The sequence below is a fragment of the Camelus bactrianus genome, chromosome 2, assembly GCF_048773025.1.
Source record: "Camelus bactrianus isolate YW-2024 breed Bactrian camel chromosome 2, ASM4877302v1, whole genome shotgun sequence".
NCBI lineage: Eukaryota > Metazoa > Chordata > Mammalia > Artiodactyla > Camelidae > Camelus > Camelus bactrianus.
In genome coordinates, this window is record NC_133540.1 from 45,370,521 (window position 1) to 45,389,370 (window position 18,850).

An 18,850-nucleotide genomic window follows, 5' to 3' on the forward strand; every position below is an offset into this window, starting at 1 on the left:
CATCATCCATGATCTCAACTCACTAGATACCAATATCATCATTACCTTCCCCTATTGCCCCGCCACCAGTTGTAAAAATCAGTGTTACCTCTAGACAATGCCAAATGTCCCCTTGTGGAGAAAAATAAAATCACCCCCATTTAGAACCACTGTCCTAGACCCTGCAATTCCTCCTCCATTTCTTTCCTTCTTTTTTATACAGTCTTTTTCAAACATTTCTGCCTCAACCCACAGTAAGCCGTAGTATATGTTACACTCTAACACAGTATAAAAAAAGTTTAATTTAAACACAACTGTCATAAAAAACATGAAGCACTCTAGTCTATCAATTTGAGATACCTGATCATGACTCAGTACATCAAATTCATGACACACTCACGAGTTGCAGTCTAAAGAAATTACCCTAGAGAACCTTTTATATGTGTCTACTGGAAAACATGCATAAAACTGTTCAATGTAGCACTTTAATACCAAAAAACTGGAAACAATCCACATGTCTATCAACAGTACAGATTTTATCAAAAAGTGAAATATCCTTCAGCAGGATAAAAAAAAAAAAAAAGAATGAGTCACAGCATTATAAGCCAACATGCACAAATTTAAGAAAATTTAGACTAAGTGAAAAAAATTAGTGCCAAAGAATATGTAAATGGAATAATACTTCATGCCAATTTCAAAAGCATTCAAAAAACTAAAATAGACTTTTTTTTCCTAAGAAGGGAGGCAGTGGGGTGAAACTAGGCACACAGGAATATGTCAAAGATAATGGTAACATGCATTTGTAAAATGGGTGCTAAGTTCCCAGTGTTATTATATTGTTGTTCTTTATACTTGTATGTATTTTCTTATGTACTCTGTACTTAACTACGAACATATTACTTTTAGAATAGAACATTAAAATAATACATTTGAGAAATAATGGTACAAAAGTCAAAAAAAGTCTTGATTTTTCTATAGGCAAGTTTTATAATTTTAAAGTCATATTTTGTGGACAACTGAGTGAATATACCTTATGACTAGATTTCAGATGCTATTAGGGAATTAGTGTTGATTTTCGTAGTTGCTATATTTTCTTAGGACATCAGTGGTATGGTGTCATGGTACCTACATGTTACTTACAAATTATTCAGCAGGTAGATGAAATAAATATAGCAAAATTACTAAATCTAGATGGTGGTTAGATAGGTATTCATTGCACAATTCTTTCACAGGATAACATGTCTTAAAAATTATCAGATGTAAAGGATTTCAGCAAAAAACTATAAAACCAAATGCTCAGCAAACTGCTTCCACATATCCTCCTGTCCTCTTCTTTCTGAAAGCTGAACAAACCCTGCTGAAATAAGGTACCTGGGGAATGATTCTTAACGGAAGTAATACTATTAAATGAAAGACTTAATGGGGCACTTTATAACGAATGGATAAGGCTAACAACACCTGAATGAACTGAACATTAACACTGAGACATTTTATTTCTACTGCTGTGATACATTAAGACACAAATTCAAAATATAGGAAATTTCACAAGACATAACCTAACAAACAGCAAAGGAAAGAAGCAATAGTGGTGAGAACGTAAAATGGTACAACCAATCTGGAACAACTCCGCAATTTCTTATAAAGTTAAATATACACTTGTCATACCACTTAGCAATCCACTCCTAGATATTTACCCAAGAAACTAAGACATATGCCCACACAAAGGCTTTTACACAAATGTACATAGTAGCACTACTTGTAACAGCCAAAAACTAAAAACAAGCCAAATATCCACAAATAGATGAATGAAGGGGGATATTCATTCGATGAAAAACTATTCTGCAATAAAGAGGTAGAAACTACTGATGCATAAAACAACACTGACGAACGTAAAAATAATTATGCTGAGCAAAAGAACACAAGAGTATATAATGTATATTGTATACTTCAATTCATATGAAATTCTGAAAAGGTAAATCTAATCTGACCAAAAGTAGACTCATGGTTAGAGGACATGGCATTAATTTGAGTGTATTTTAATATATGTAATTATTTGCTCAGTAAAGTTGACTTTTTTTAAAAAGGACCCAGAAACCACCCAGAAGAGACTCCCACTAACCAAACCTGGGACAATTTGAGCATCAAATTAAACAATCATGGTAACAGATTATAACATTGAAAAAATAAGAAGCCTTAAGCCCACACTAATAATAATGGGAAGTTGTTCTTTACAGTGGAATGCCACTGTATAAATATAGAAGGAATGATCCAGTAAAAAAAAAAAATCAGCATTTGCAAAGATCATGGTAATAATAACTGAACCAGGCAAGAGTAAGAACCATCAATGGAAAGAAACTAAAGTTCATACGGAAAGTCTGATAAGAAAACAGGTATTCCCAGTTTCAAAGTCTCTTCTTACAAATTACATATTAATTATAAAGGGGGAAATAACGTCTTTAAAGAAATCTAGAGTAATTCATCTTAACACCAAGTGCTCAAAATATCAGCAATAAGAAGATAAACCAAGATCATGTGTATTTCCAAGTAATACACTGTGAAGAAAACCATTTAACTTTTGCAGTATTCCCACCAAAAATTCATGACTCAAATCTAACCTTGAGGAAACATCAGAAAACCCAAAGTAAGGTGTGTCTACCACATAAGTATCCTACAGTCTTCAGAAAAAATCAAAGTCACAGAAGGTTACAAAAGCAGAACTATTTCAGACTAAAGGAGACTAAAATGACTTACTTCGTGTATCATTTCTCCTATTATGTGATGATTTACTTGCTTCTGGTTGACATCTTGAGCTGTTCCGGGATCCTGGTCTTTCTTGACTGTCTGGTTTTACATCATCTAAGTGGAGTGGTACCCACTTGTGCTTATTAGCTTGAAGAAAACAAAATAAAATCATTTAATGACAATGCACAATATTCATTAAAGCTTTGCAATTGTGAAAAGACTCTAAATTTTAATTAAATAAATGAAAGACTTAGTTTGTCCTCAAGGGATTCTTTGTAGAGTACCAAAATTATTTTCTTCTTTTTCCACAGCTCTTTAATAAACTTGTTTGGGCAAACTGTATTTGTAAAACCAAATGAACAGTTAGTGATGGACTATCATTGGAATTCTTTTGCTTTTAAGTGAAATGTACATTCAATTCTGATGGATAAGCTATTCAAAAATACTAAGTGTTCACAGTACTCCCATCTAATACTAGATACTTAGGTGTTAGAACACGGCACACCTGGATAATGGTTTGGCTAGTGATTCTAAACACTTTTAGCTTCATATGACTGACTCAAGTATCAGTTTGTCTAGCATATTACTGCTACTACATACTACTAATGCACAAGCTTTCTCAAAATAAAGTTTATGTATAAAATTTTGTCTAACTGCATTTGATAAATCATTTTATAACTACACATTTTCCTAACTTCAGTCAAGAGACAGAAGCAATTTAATGTTTCTTGTTACCAAATGATAGTATAATTAACAGTTATACTAGTGAAATTCTGAAGATTACCTATTCATGGATTCCATAGTTAAGGTTTCAAAACGTTCAGGCTTCTGCCCAATATATATTTTCAATAAACAAAGACTCAGGGCAAAGGAAAAACTACCCAAGTAATTAAGGGAATACTGGTGTGCAACTATAGCATTGATTCCCTATAAATCATGAAACTATGGACAGATGAGGAAAAGAGACAATGAAAGAATCTAAAAGCTCTTTTACAGTCTATACTATAAATTCTAATCAATGAGATTCTCTGTCAAAAAAAAGCCTTTGTTTTGAAGATAAAAATGTATGCTCAAAGTCACACCTTCATGACCTGATTATATGAAATAACTCTAACTACAAAACACCTGGACTTCATAGTTTTACAGTGTTGGGTGATCAGTTTTAAAGTTTTAATTGAAGCAACTAACAAGGAAGACATACATTAGCATAGGATAAGTCTTGTCATCTGTATGAATTCTAGACAGTCAAAAAGACTACTTATGTATCTGAGAAGTATGGAAGAGGTAAGTGATTAAAGTGTTTAAGAAACGTGGAAACTTTTTTCTAACAACCACATGGTTGTCCTGCTGCCACCACTTCTGAGCAATTACCCTTGGCTTACTGTATCAAGTGAGCCTAATGCTTACCCTGCAGCTAAGGGTTATAATACTCATTTACAAAAAATTCAAGTAAGTGCTCAAGGTATGATGGATTGTCAGTTCCATTATTAAAGAAGTTGGCTGGCAACTACTTAATTATGAAATGTCCCCTCCCATGCCTCATCACCTCCATGGATTAAAATCCTTCAATGGCTTCCCATGGCACTTAAACTGCTAATTCCAAGTTACCAAGGCCCAGCATAAGGTGGACCTTGCCTACCTCTCCAATAGCATCCGCTGCCACTCTCCCCAACATTCACCTTGCTTCAGCCACTGATTTCCAACAGTTTAAAGAACTTTTCTGCCTAAAAGTCCCTAAAGACACTTTTACCTAGACTCGGAACACTGAATGAGCATACGCTTTCATCGAACAGTTAAATCATAATCTGTCACTAGACATATGGAAAGTTCCTAAAACAATAAGGAAAAGGGTGTAAAGATATTATTTTTTTCTCACTGGGGGAATGCTATGAGTAAAAAAAGTTGACCAAGACTGTTTTCAATTTTCTCTTCGAAAAATATTTTCTCAGAACTCCCTGAAAAACAGGGAGCGGTTCCAAAGCAGATGTAAGAACAATAGTCATCACATAACTTTCCAAGAACATATCTACACCTACATCTACAGGTGGAATTTCAATCCATTTTTACATAAAATACAGGTCAAAGCAAAGAGAAAAGCCTAACATTTCAGAAATGTTATAAAAGCAAATCAGTTAACAATGCAGACAGTACCTTAGAGAAATCCAAAATACTCATTGGTGACTATCAGGAATCAACTGACTAAATATAATTCTTCATTACTACAACTCTCTTCAAAAAATCAAAATGAAGATATAGATAAACTAACCTCTCTTTCTTTGATTACTTGACTGAGCCTCATCCTCACTGACATTTTCACCAGGACCATCTAATTTTGTTTCCCGGCTTTCTTTGCTTTCACTGTTATTTCTCTTTTCAACCTTGTCTTCTCGTTCTTTTCTATTTTGTGGCTTCTTATTTCCTTGGCTGATGGCACTCTGACACTGCAAAAAGTTTTTCTGAATGAAATAGTTTTCATGAACATTTTCACTAACATTCAAAAGTTTATGGTAACACCTTACCTAAATATTGCCAAATGAATGACAACTTTAAACAAAAATTAAAAATGACTTGTCAAAAGACAATGTTAAAAGTCAAGCCAAAAATTGGGAGAAAATATTTGTTAAGTATTTGACAAAAGTACTTGTATCCAAAATATATAATGAATTCAAGATGCAGTAACAAGAAAACAATTTAAAAATGGGCTAGAGTTGAACTGATGCTTTAGCGAAAAGATATAATGATGGCATATGAAAAGGTGCTTGATATCACTAGTCAGAAAAATGCAAATTAAAACTACAATGCAATACCACCCTACACCTACTAGACTGACTAAAATTAATTTAAAAGGCTGACCACATCAAGTACCAGTAAGAATGCAGAATAACTATAATTCTCATACATTGCTGGTAGGAATAAAAAGTTTGGTAGTTTAAAAAGTTAACAAATAGCTACCATAATATTCAACCCTCTACTCCCAAGATAAATGAAAGCATATATCCATAGAAAATTCTCTACACAAGTGTTTGTACAGCAGCCTTATTTGTAACAGCCAAAAAGTGAAATCAACACAAATGTCCATCAATAGATGAATGGATAAACACTTATATCCATACAATGGAATACTACTCAGTAATAAGAAGGAATGAACAACTAATACATATTACATAAATAAATCTCAAAATAATTAAGCTGAATGAAAGCCAGAAAAAAAAAATACATACTGTATGACTCCACTTACATAAAATTATAGAAAACACAACTTAACTAAGTGTCAGAAAACATATCAGTGGTTGCCTGGGATGACAGTGGGAATGTAACAGGGAGAATTACAAAGGAGTATGAGGAAACTTTTGAGGTACTGGTTAAGTTCGTCATCTTGTTTGTGCCAATGGTTTCACAAGTCAAAATACACCAAACTGCAAACTTTATATATGTATAGTTTATTATGTCACTTATACACTACTTAAGCTGTTTTATATATATTATTTACAACTATGCACAAATTACAAACAGCAAAGTGTACAGTGTCAAATGAAAACATGCAACCAAATAACAATGTTTGCTACTCCTCTAATGTCTTTTGATAGAATATCTCAAAACCATCTTTTAGAGTTTCTTTCATAGCTAAATCAAAAATCCATTCACTGAATATTTCTTGATATGATATACATGCATATATGTGTGTGTGTATATATGTGTAATTAGGGCTTGAACACATTGAAAGGATGATAGATCAAAAAAATATATATATAGAAAAAATTCTGAAACACAAAGTGGGCTTCAATTACACACATTATATTAAAAATTAATCTATTTGTAGGTATTACGTGAAGATGACAGCATGGTACCCCATCCCTTCCAAATGTAAGGTCCTGAGAATACAACCAGATGAAGGCAATGTGATGAATGAAATCAAGGTATCTGAAAAAATGGGTATTTTATTAATGCAATTCTCTAAATTTGAAGTAAAATAAATTCCACATGTTGAAATGACAATATTTTCCCTTTATTAAAAATAAGTCTTAAAAAACAATACTCACTCCAGTGCTTACTAATTCACTTGGTGTTGGCCAATTCGCCATATCGCTGAAATCACTAGCCTAAGAAGTAACAACAACAAAATTTATGTCTGTAAATCAGAAATTTTTTGAAGTGAAAGAAATGTTTTAAATCACCTACATTCAATTGTATGTATTCACTTGTCAAATTAATCTAAAACCTTCTCCAAACAATAGAACGTTGTAAGAAGAATGCTTTGGTCTTACAGTCCAATTTCTAATACAATGACATTGACTAAATTGACAGACACAGGGTTAACAAAGGCATATGGGGATTTGGATGAAGATTACAATTCTCTAGTATAGTAACTTTAAACTAACAATGATAGGAAAGAAAAATACACAATAATCTAAGAAGAGTTCCTTTCGAAATCATTATAGTTAAAAACTATTTCCTTTAAAGACATACCTTGTTGGATTTCTTTGTCTTAGGTTTTCCTGCTTTTATAATTTTGGGGGAATTGAGGTCTAAAAAAAAAAAAAGACTTGTTTTTACAACCGTATCATTCCATATATTTAACAAAATAACTATGAAACCAACTTCAGTAAGTCAGTGTAGTCAAATTTTCAACAAAATCCAAAGCTGAGACAAATTCCTAACAAGAAATCAACTACATTTTAAACATAGATTCAAAGTGGTCTTCAGTGTTTAAATGAAGAAGTAGAAAATATTAACAGCTTACTTACACTGAACTGATAGACCAATCCTTTCACTATCAGAATACAACATGGAAAAATTAGAAATATATTTTAATACAGAAAAGTTAGTAAATAAATTCCTAATGGGATACATTTTTCTATACATATTATATACAAATAAATTCACACTCATCAAAGAGCCATCCAGAAAATAAGTCAGAAAACTTCAAACTATTTGCCCTTGAAAACAAAGTTTGGGAACCATAATCCTGTCTTTTACCTTGATTCACTATCTAGCATGATGACCAGATGGCATATCATCTAGCTAAACATGGCCTGAAGTAAATATTAAAAAGTAGAATAAACATGGGATCTGCAACTATGGAAAACACAATAATTTAGCAAAACATGAATCCCATAAATCATGGAAGTGACTAATTCACAGGCTAAAATAAAGCAATCTTTGAGTTAAAGCCCAGAAATACTTAACTAAGATAGAGTACTTATGAAAGATGAATGAAGGCTCAAGATATCATCAGGGCTGGGCACACTGGTATCTTGAATATTGTATTAATTCTATTTCTAAAGCAGAATAGTGAGTACATGGGTATTTGCTTTATACTTCTTTATACTTTAGGTACACATATGTGTAAACATGAATGTAAATGTGCATAAGGATAATTATTTAAGAAAAATCATTTGCAAAAAAATTACAAATATGATTTAAAAATGAATGTGGTACCATACTCTACCCAGACACTGATGATAATCTCTAGCCAAAAGTGAGTAAAGGGGTTGGAGAGGAAGAATCGATTTTTATTTCTTCACATTTAAAAATAAAAGGACAAGAGATTTTGATTGCAGTCAATTCTTTTGGATTCAAAAACTTTGGACTTTTGTTTAAATTTTAATCTCTCATCTTTTAACTCCTCCTTAAAAAATATAATGGGAAAAAAATTTCACACTTAACTCTATGGCCTGTATAATGCTGACATTTTAATAATGGAGTATCTTTATGTACACATTGCAATTTGGATATTTAGTTTATCAATATCGTAATTTATTCTCATCACAAGGTATTTGACAAACTATGTTGGCCAATGTGGCTGAATACTCTGGGATAGGAAAGAGTGATTTCTTAATATTGGTTACCTAATGGCCCTCACAGTAAATTTACTTTTCTGAAAGGAAGACTTTCCCCAGAAAATTCCTGTTCCCAAGTTCCAATTCCTCCCACGGAAATTAAGTTTCCTAATTAGTGAGTTTAGGAAAAGGAACTAAATTTGCAAAGCTAGCACCCTGCCCACTTTTCTTTGGGACCTAGCTGTCCACAGAGAGCAAGCATTCTAATCTGCTCCTTTGTGCTGCCAACTTCAAAGGGCACACTGCCCAACAAAAGTAGAAGGGGAACCTGCAGTTGTGCAATGCCAATTGTGGACATATTTGTCTAATTCCAAGTCCAACAGAAGGAAGTACTGTGTGCTGCTCACTCAGACCACCTCATCAACCCAGTCTTTTCTGGTTAAAAGGATGACAATGAGCTTTAAAAAAAACAAATCTGAGTAAAAGATAAACAGATGATTCAAATAAGAAATACCAGTGGCCAAACATGAAATGGCACTCAATTGCTCTAAGAAATGTAAACTAAAACATTTTTCACCTGTCATACTGATAAAATGGACATTTCTCTGATATTGTTGGAATGAGAGTGAAATAGTAGAACCTCTCAAGAGTAATCAATCATTTAAAATGTATACACTTTCTAATGAAGCAATTCCATTTCTGGGAAATTATCTGGGAATCAAGACAAGGTACTAAGTTGTCTGTATAAGATACTCACTGCAGCTCTGCTAATAACTGTATTTAAATAAATAATATCTACATTCAATAATATGGGATAGTTATATTATTGGTACATTTACATAAAATATAAAAATTTTTAGAAATAAGATAAATCTGTACATATTGACATGGAAAAAATCTACCAGGTTTAAAGTATTTTATATATACATATGTATTTTATATATACATATAGAACAGATAAAAACAAGCCTAAGAAAAGAAATTTTTCATTTTCCCATGTTCCAACCAAAATGGAGGAAATTACCCTGGCATGTCATTAGAGAAAACCTAAGACTGAAAAACCAAGACAACCTGAAAAACCTTTAAATAAAGAAATTTTAATTAAGAAAATTTTTTCAGACAGATGAAGAAAACTAAGCTACTAGTGGTCCCAAGTACATATAAATAAACACGAACAAGTGTGTAATCTTCATACTTTTATTTTTCAAACATCACTGGTGAGACATCATACAAATACAACTTTTTTTGCATATTATTCTAACATCTAAATCTATAAGAAGCTAATTCCAAATAGGAAAACAGTTCATTTTAAGAGCTTGGATACTGAAAACAAAAACTTGCAACATAACAGGGGCAACTTTATTCACTTAAATTTTCATGACCATAATCTTTAGGAAAGTTTCAATTAAGAAAATTCATTGATAGTTATCAATATTTCATATATTTTATTATATTTTAGGGGAAAATGTCATAACATGCTGTTTTGCCACAGTAAATAAGTTTTTTTAATGTAAAAAAAAAACTACTTCTCATGCTGTAAAAGTGGGAGTATCAATTTCACTTATTCTAGAGAAAATCAAAAGTGTATAAGAGGTGTGTATAAAAATGTCTGAAACAATCAAGATGTTGATCAATAGGTAAATGGCTTAACTGACTATGTCAGTTACACTTATGGACCATTTCTCAGCAATTTTTTTGAAGCTGAAATTTAAAATGTTCAACTTCATTATAAGATAAAATTTTTATAACTAAGTATGTAGATGGTAGTTAACTAATCTTATGGTGATCATTTCACAACACACAAATATTGAATCATTATGTTGTATACCTGAAACTAATGTTAATTATAATTATAAAAAAAATAAACTGACTAACTGTAAAGAAAAAGAAAATCAGCAACCAATACTTTAAATTAAAAATGTTCTAAATGCATATACAAAATGCTCTATATAGAAGTAATTGCATTGAAAGGACTGAAAGGATATTTAGCAAACTGGTAAGATGATTATCTCCTTTTTTGAAGGGATCAAAAGTTCCATTCTTATAAGAACATACTTATGTATCATTTATATAATAGCATCTTATTAGAGTAACAGTAAGCTTATTTGAGGTCTCTGGGAAACACATTTGGAGAAAAGAGGATTGATAGGGTCAAAAAAACTAAGGAAAAAAAGATGAAAAAAATCAGTATTTTTATACACCATTTCTGTGAATTAAAGAATGAAAATTGTATTAGAAAGCTGATTTGTACTATGCAAAACATAATCATAACTACAGATTAGTAATTATTAAATACCATATTATGATTTTAATAAAGGTCTCCAAAATAAATAAAACTTTAAACGAGGACTCGGGGAGAATTCTTTCTGGTCAGGAGACTGGAATTCAAGATTGCAGTGACACTATTCTAGGCCTCTCCTATGGGGAAGGCTTTGGCTGAATAAAGGGCTTTATCAGGATTACCAGAAAGAGCAATACCCAAGCCAGAACCATCCCAAAAGTGGAAGAAAGTGTGTCAGAAGAGATGAAGAAGTAAAAATGCCTCACTTGCAGTTCAGTTAGAACTGCAGGTTCTAACAGAAAATTCATGATTAGCAGTCCTGAAATATTCCCCTACATTTCCTATAATGTTTCTATCTCTCATAATAAACTTTCTGGCAAAATTTTGTGCACGGAATCCCTGTACCTCATTAAGTGAGTGACAGTAAATTCAGGTTTGGCTAGGACAGAGAGTTTAAGTCTGTTATTACTGCATAATTAATATCCTTTTCTTTCCCTCTCAAGAATATCCTGATTTACAGGATAAAATGCACAAGTCTCCCACTAACACATTATATTAACACTCTCCTAGTTTGTACCTACTCTAGACCCTAAAGGTCCTCTGCTTCTATTTCATTACTTTTGAGGTTGCAAATTTGCTTAGGTAAACAGGAAGCCAAGGAACACAGGTTATAGATAGCACTTTGGTATTAAGAACTGAAAGAGAAAATACATCCACTTCATTCATTTATAAGGCACAGAAATCTTGCCAAAAGTCAACTAGGTAGTAACAGTATCTGGAGGAGAATCCAAATTGTGCAGTTCTATCCAGCAATCCCACTCCCAGGCATATATCCAGAGGGAATCTTAATTCAAAAAGATACATGCACCCCAATGTTCATAGCAGCACTATTTACAATAGCCAAGACATGGAAACATCTAAATGTCCATCGACAGATGACTGGATAAAGTTGTGGTATATTTATACAATGGAATACTACTCAGCCATAAAAAATAATAAAATAATGCCATTTGCAGCAACATGGATGGACCTGGAGATTGTCATTCTAAGCGAAGCCAGAAAGAGAAAGAAAAACACCATATGATATCACTTATATGCAGAATCTAAAAAAAATGAATTTTACAAAACAGAAACAGACTCACAGACATAGAAAACAATCTTATGGTTACCAGGCGGGGAAGGGATAAATTGGGAGTTTGAGATTAACAGATACTAACTAGCACATACTAACTAACATATATAAAATAAACAAGTTCATACTGTATAGCACAGGGAACTATATTCAATAGCATGCAGTAACTTACAGTGAAAAAGAATATGAAAACAAATATATGTTCATATATGACTGAAGCATTATGCTGTACACCAGAAACTGACACAACATTGTACACTGACTATACTTCAAAATATCTATGTGTGTGTGTGTATATATATACACACACACATAAACACACACACACACACATTGTGCAGTTCTATACTACCATCTTAGTTGCCTAAAATATTCAATTGCAAATAGAAGCTGTGGTAGAACAGTGGAGAGTTAGTACTGGGGAGAGACTATAAAGTTACTACAATACTCTAAGTCTGAAAAACGTTATTCCTGTGGGCCCAGAATGGATTCCAAGAACAGAAACTGTTGCCTACAGAGTCATCAGCAAAATTAAAATTCCCATGAACCACACCATATATCAAACATCACCATGTTCCTAATCTCCAACAAAGATTAAGATCCCTAATGAAGGCACCTATAGATTAATTACATTAAACTATATTTTCACAAGATCATTTCCAACTAAATTTTCTGAGTCTCATCCTGAAAGTTTTAAAACCTGTCAAAATGATTTTACAATCAAGTGGGGTTTTTTTTTTGTAGCTCGCTGAATAGAACGTATAATATAATCTGAGTTAAGTCTAGAAGTAGGGAGGTGAGACAGTCATTAAGATTCACTAGGGTTTTCTCTTCACTAAATTTAATGGAGATTTTGTTCTCTTCAGTTATTAATAGCATTAAGTAGATCACAGCTAGAAGAGAATATGACGGCATTAAATTTAGAGCAAATTTTTAAGTGGCTTTTTCTCCAAGTGTCAAAATTTATCAAGAATGGTGAGTATTTATGTGCAAAAGTTAAAGAAATCGACACATCTCACTCTATTGCAGTTCCTCCGAAGAAATGTTAACATACATGCAATATGTGTCTCTAACAATCACCTTATATTTAACCATATCTTTTTATCTCATTTGATCCTCAAAACCCGGCAAATGTGCTCAAAGCTTCCACTGTTAGCTTTTAATTCTAGGAAAAGTGAAGACTTGCAAGCAAATAGCTGTAACTTCTATATGAAAATTTCTATTAATTTACTACAATTTAATTAAAAAGCAAAACTAGGAGTTATTGCTTTTTGTCTTCGTTTTGTTTAGTATTTCCACTTAAAAAAAAAACAAACTGCAGTTGCTATAACCAAAAGCAGCAAGGGCCATACTGCAATGGTCAGCATTCAAATGCAGTGGCATAATTTTATCTCCTCTAAAGGGAAAGAGACCTAACAACGTTAGACTACAATTTACTAATGCGCAAAAAACTGTCCTATTTCAATTATTTTCCACCACAATCATAACTCAAAGCGTTTTAGTAGCAACTACAGTATAGTCTCTTTTTTAGACTCGTTTTTAATATGACCGTTTAGGACTGTTTTGAAAACATTGAGATTTTCAGCTAATCAGTTATTTCAATTTTTAAAAATCACAACTGTGCTTCCACTTCGAAGTAAATCATCTTGCTCCGACTTGCTAAGTCACCTTAAAAAAAAAAAAAAAGCCCACAGAAGCTATTCTACAGGATGAACTGCAACACCTACCTAAAGTCAGCTTTCTCGTGTCACTAACACGTGGAGGCAAGACGTAATTGAGCCCGTGCCAGCCCAGCGGCTCAGCTACACTACCCGCGCGGTGCCCCACCAGTCAAGGAGAACCCGAGGTCCCACCTCTTCCTGCTGCTCCCTTCCCAGATGTCCATTTATGTAAATAGGCAGACTGAATGACACCTTGGAACGAAATATCTCGGACTGACAGGGAAAGGAGGCCTAACCCCTCCCCCAGCCCCGCGCGAGCCCTCCGCCGCCACGCGCGTGGCCCCTGGACACACCCTCCCAGTGCCCACCGCAGAGCCGCCACAGACCTGCCTCCAGGATTTCCAGCGGGGACGGTGGCAGTGGCCCCGTCCCGGCGGGGGACAGGTGCTGGGGAGGTTTTTTGGTCCAGGGATTCTCCTTAGGGGGCAGCGGCGGCGGCTGCAGCTTTTCCTCAGGGCTGGTGGCCACCTCCTTCTCCCGGGCGTCCTCGGCCGCCGGGTCCCGCAACAGCGGTGGCGTCGGCTCCCCGCCAAAGGGGCCCCCGGGCCCGCGCGCCTTGTGCGCCAGGTGCAGCGCCAGGGGCTTCACGGGCACGGCCGCCTGGGGCACGCTGTGTCCCAGCACCGGCGCCGGCGACGGCTCTCCCCGCGCCCCCGCGCTGGTGGTGGTAGCGGCCCTTTCCTCCCTCGCCGCCTCCTTGCCCTCCCGTTCGAACGAGGGCAGCTGCTCGGCCTGCCGGCTCGCCGCGGCCGACAGCGACTCCCTCTCAGCAGCTGCCGCGGGCGGCTCCTCCCGAGAGTGAGCGGCGGGCACTGGGGCCCGAGCAGACATTGTCCCCTTGCCCCAGCCGCCCCAGCCGGGGGGGGCCCGGGGCCAGGGAGCCCGGCTGCCCGTCTCTCCGCCGGGACACCGACTGGCTCCGGTCTGAGGTGGAGAACCCAAGAGCCCAGCCACCGTCGCCGCCGCCGCGGCCGCCCGCGTCGGCTGAGGCCGTGCAGCGCCCGGCGTGCCGCCTCTCCCCGCGTCGAACAGGGCGCTAACCGCCCGCCGGCGCAGTCCGCCTCAGCGGCGCAAGCCCGGAGTCAGCCAACACGCGCCGGGCGCCGCAGCCTGGAGCCGCGAGCCCTCACCTGGCGCGGGCAGCGGCGGAGACGCAGCAAGCCGGGGCCGAAGAACCTCTAGCCGAGTCAGGGACGCGCGCGCTCCCTCAGCCGGTAACTGCTCGCGGGGGCGTAGAGGGGGCGGCCCGAGAGGCCGGAGCGGGGGCGGAGCCTCCCGGAGGAGCGTGACGTGGCTACTCACCGGCTGCCGCCCTCGCCAGGCCTCCGCCCGCGGTGGTCCACTGAAGAGCCCGCCTGGGTGCCACCCGGCTTGAGGGCCGGCCCCGCGCTAGTGGCCAGCCGAGGGGGAAGGAGGGCGAATAGGGCGATTCCCCCGCTCCCGGGCTACAGCTGCCCAGGCCGCGGGCACAGGGGCAGGGCGCGCACCCGCCTCTGTGACTCGCGGTGGGCTCGCGCCTCGCTTCGCCAGCTGCGGGCACGGGGCGGGGCGGGCTACGCACGTGGGGCCGGGGGCGGGGCGGCGGCTTTGCCCCAGGCCCTGAAGTGGAGTTGGCCTGAGGCGAGGAGGGTAATCTTGGCCACCTACCCTGGGCGGCTCCCGATTGGGCGGGGCTACCCCGCTGGGCCATTTTCCTCCTTGAGTCCGTCGCTTATCCCGGTGAGAAAGTTTCCCCCTGGCGCTTCTGGGCACTGCAGTCACCTGTAATCTTGAGTCACGTACAAAATGAAAACTTTCGTTTGTAAGTAACTTTAAGAAACCTTTGCCCTGGCGCTCGGTTTAGTGCACTTCCCTGCCCTTATTCTCACCCACGATCCGAAGTAATTTTAAAGTGCTCCGGAGTACAACAAATTGTTAATACTTTGCCGGCTCTTAATTTTTTTTTAATTTGTAGAGATAACACTTGTTTACAAATTAACCATATTGCAAATACTTTTTCCTGAAATGGATATATGTAAAAAGGTACCAGAAAACAGGTACAAATACTTTTAGATTTTAAAATCTCAGAAAAGCTCTGTACTTGGCACTTAAATGAGTGTTACTGGTTTCCTGTACTTGTATTTGCGAGTTAATGGTTCTGTTCGCACCGTAAGGTCGCTGAAAATGGGTTCAGCTGGGTGAAACCTTTTTTCTCTGAGGGACCTCCTTCCTACCCCTCAAAAATATCTATACCTGACATTTGTGTGGACTTGCCAATGGGTCCCTCCTGGCTTCCTTTAAGGGCTGCAAAACTAGGCCGAAAATGTGTACTGGACTCCCCTCTCTTACATCTCGTTCCAATCACATTAAACTCAAGATAAATTTTTATTAATTTACTCGAAAGTACTAGGCATAAATCCTTTATTTTCCTAAGGCTAATAAACTATTCACACATTACAACAGGTAGTTAAAAGTAAGGTCTTTCTTGTTTTCTGTTGTACTAATTTCCAATTTACCTGACCCTAAGCAACCTCCCAAACCCATTTCCAATTAAAAAGGGATTGTACTTCCCCCTCTAAGCATATCCCCAGAGAAGCACCATGTCTACTAGCTCCGTTATTGGTGAAGCTTTGTGTTTTTAACTGCTATCTATCTAACTCCTCTTCCTGTTGTAGTCAACCTTTTGGAGTTTTGCCAGGTGATGCTTGACTCTCTTATAAAAGTCTGTCAAATTCACACTCAGAATACACGTTTTGCTTTACTGTCTATTTAAGCACACGTGAATTAAAGACATTCAGTTGAGAACAAGGTTATGGAGAGTGATTCCCTGAAGTTAGATTCACATGGTTACCTAATCATGGTTAGTGGTTTTGTTTGTTGCTTTTTTTTTTTTTAAGTGAAAAATTGTCAAGATGCTTTTTTGAAGAAACACAGGAAGACTCTCAGCAATAGGTTGTGCTTGCAAGGAGAGAAGAAGGGTAAATGTGTACTCAAAAGGTCTCCAAAGTACACAACAGTAGATGTTTGGGTATCTTCATTGTAGTGTAGTGCCACTAATGTCAGTGAAGGGAGTTGGCTATTTGTTGTCCTTCTTTTAAATATATACTGATAATTCCTGCTTCTGCATAACTGCCTCTGGGGAACAGTTTCACCTATCTTCTATTTGCTTCTCCATATCCCTTCTCCACCCTTTCCTGTTCATGTGTCACAGAGGGCTGACCTGTCCAGATTACATCAATGATAATCCCTCTGCCTGCCGTCTCAGTGTATTCAGGTAGAGAGAAATATCTGCAGGAGATTCAAAGTCAGAAGATAGTGAGGTCATAGTCCTTATTCCCCAAGATGCGTTACCAAGGGTTGACTGCAGATCCCTCTCTGTACAGTTAATCTCTGATCCTTCCCTTTGCCCCTTAGGTGTAATAACCACTTGCCCTTGGGGGTACTACATTATCCCGTGTTGGTTTACTGACCCTTACCTGTACCTCTGTAAATAATTTAATAATTCTTTCCAAATTATGCAGTTTGAGTTTTTCATCTGTTATCTTATGGGAACCTGACTGACCTAATTTGCCATTGCTGAACCTCTATTAGATTAAGTCATTTGGCCTCTGCTCTAATTGCCAGATTTTTCCTCTACTTCTTAGTTCAAACCCAAGGAAGGAAGACTCTTATTTTTTGTAGCCCGATCACACAAATCATTATTCATCCTACGGATTATTGGCCCTTGGGTAGGATCCCCATCTGGCCTGAAAATACAAGTTATTTAGTTCAAAATACTGCCATCAAGGCAATAGGAATGGGAACACCAGTTATCAGGGGGAATGTGAGAGAATAAGTCCTTTAACCAGTTTTTCTTCCCTTTCCCTGTCTTAGTGAATGGCACCACCATATAACCTAGGAGTCCATATAACCTAGGAGTCCAGATAACCCAGGAGTCATCCTTTTACCCCCATAATCCTCACCCTCTATAATCCATTCTTTTACAAATACTTCTCAACCATCTGCCAGGCAGTGTTTTAAGCACTCACGGAAACCAGCTGGTAATGCCTTCCAAGTGTCTGTCAAGACCTGCTTTCTCCTCTGCCACCAGCATACTCCAAGCTGCTCTCATGCTTCTGTAATACTGTTACGGCCTCTTAATTGGCCAGCCTCTCTGCCTCTGCTTAGACCTTTTGATACAATTATGTGAGATAATATGTGTAAAATGCTTACCAAAGAGCTGAGCTCAATAATACTATTTTTCTTTTTAAATATGCTTAGCCAGGGTATGTAGCCTTAATTTTACTGAATTACTGAGGTTAGAAGCCTGTTTTGTGTGTGTGTGTGTGTGTGTGTGTGTTTGTTTTTTAATGGAAAACGAGAATCTAGAGCAGAGGTATAGGGCTCTCTTTTCAAAGAAGGGAGAATGGTTCTCTAGGCCCTCAGAAGTTATAAGACACCTAAAGTAATTACCCTTATACAAACTTAATGATCTCATTGTTCAAATGAGCCTTTAAAAAGATAAATCTTGTTTCTCTTGTTTAGAGTATGCTAATATATCTTCAGATGATTGAACTCACTCCTCCTCCTCCTCCTCCTCCCTCTGGTGTCTCAGGAGATTAAAGTCCCAAGAGAACGTCAAGATCTTTGTTTTTATTACCAGTGCAATTTAGGTGCAGCCTGGCAAAAACCCAATGTGCAGATAGCTGTACTGCATACTAGAGAGGTTTCAAAGAATGCATTAAATATAATCTATTTCAAAGTCCTACAGTTCAAGAAGATAAAACTGAACCCAGAGATTTTTTAACTTCCTATAAAATAACGACTTTTAAAAAGATGGATTTTTAAACAAGGTATACTGAGCCATCATTGCCTCCAGCTGCAGGGCCTTGGGCCCTGTTTATCATAATAATAGCTATCATAATAATAATTTTAATTATGAACCAATGTTCAGATAAGTACGAAATACTTCCAATTATCTCTAACCTTCAAGGTAGTATCAATGCTAATGTGTTTGAAAGGCTTTGCTCCTTTCCTTCAATTAATACAACTGCCATATTCAATCTTAGATATAAATGAGAACAAAAGCATCTTTAGAAAATTTTACTCTTTTAATCCTTATCTGTATCATACAAATAGGTAAAAATATTGTGCTTGCCATGTAAGTATGGCTTCAAAACAATTTAGGCTACCTTTCAACCAGATTGTTGTTCCTAAGGAGGTAAGTTTTCATTCGCCACTTAAACAGACTAGGAAC

General features: G+C 37.3%; 2 protein-coding genes across 14 annotated transcripts in view; one reads left to right on the forward strand and one right to left on the reverse strand.

Moving 5' to 3' along the window:
- Positions 1–15,189, reverse strand: part of LARP1B (La ribonucleoprotein 1B) — a 105,020-nt gene extending 89,831 nt beyond the window's left edge. For 7 of the 13 annotated variants that reach the window (XR_012511894.1, XR_012511895.1, XR_012511896.1 and 4 more), the window contains exons 1-5: positions 13,962–14,857; positions 7,189–7,247; positions 6,762–6,821; positions 4,988–5,162; positions 2,731–2,868 (exon numbers count right to left, since the gene is read on the reverse strand). Coding sequence is in view for 9 of the 13 variants with exons in the window: in XM_074378772.1 (XP_074234873.1) it covers positions 2,731–2,868; positions 4,988–5,162; positions 6,762–6,821; positions 7,189–7,247; positions 13,962–14,466 (937 nt within the window). In the remaining 4 variants the exon portion in view is untranslated. Of the gene's footprint in view, positions 1–2,730; positions 2,869–4,987; positions 5,163–6,761; positions 6,822–7,188; positions 7,248–13,961; positions 14,858–14,937 lie in introns of those variants that run through there. The other 6 variants (XM_074378749.1, XM_074378745.1, XM_074378743.1 and 3 more) reach the window with 3 other exon arrangements.
- A 152-nt stretch (positions 15,190–15,341) lies between these two features.
- The window catches only part of MFSD8 (major facilitator superfamily domain containing 8), a 103,698-nt gene continuing 100,189 nt past the window's right edge, over positions 15,342–18,850 (forward strand). The window contains exon 1 of the mRNA XM_074378794.1: positions 15,342–15,436. The gene's annotated coding sequence lies outside the window, so the exon portion shown is untranslated. The remainder of the gene's footprint in view (positions 15,437–18,850) is intronic.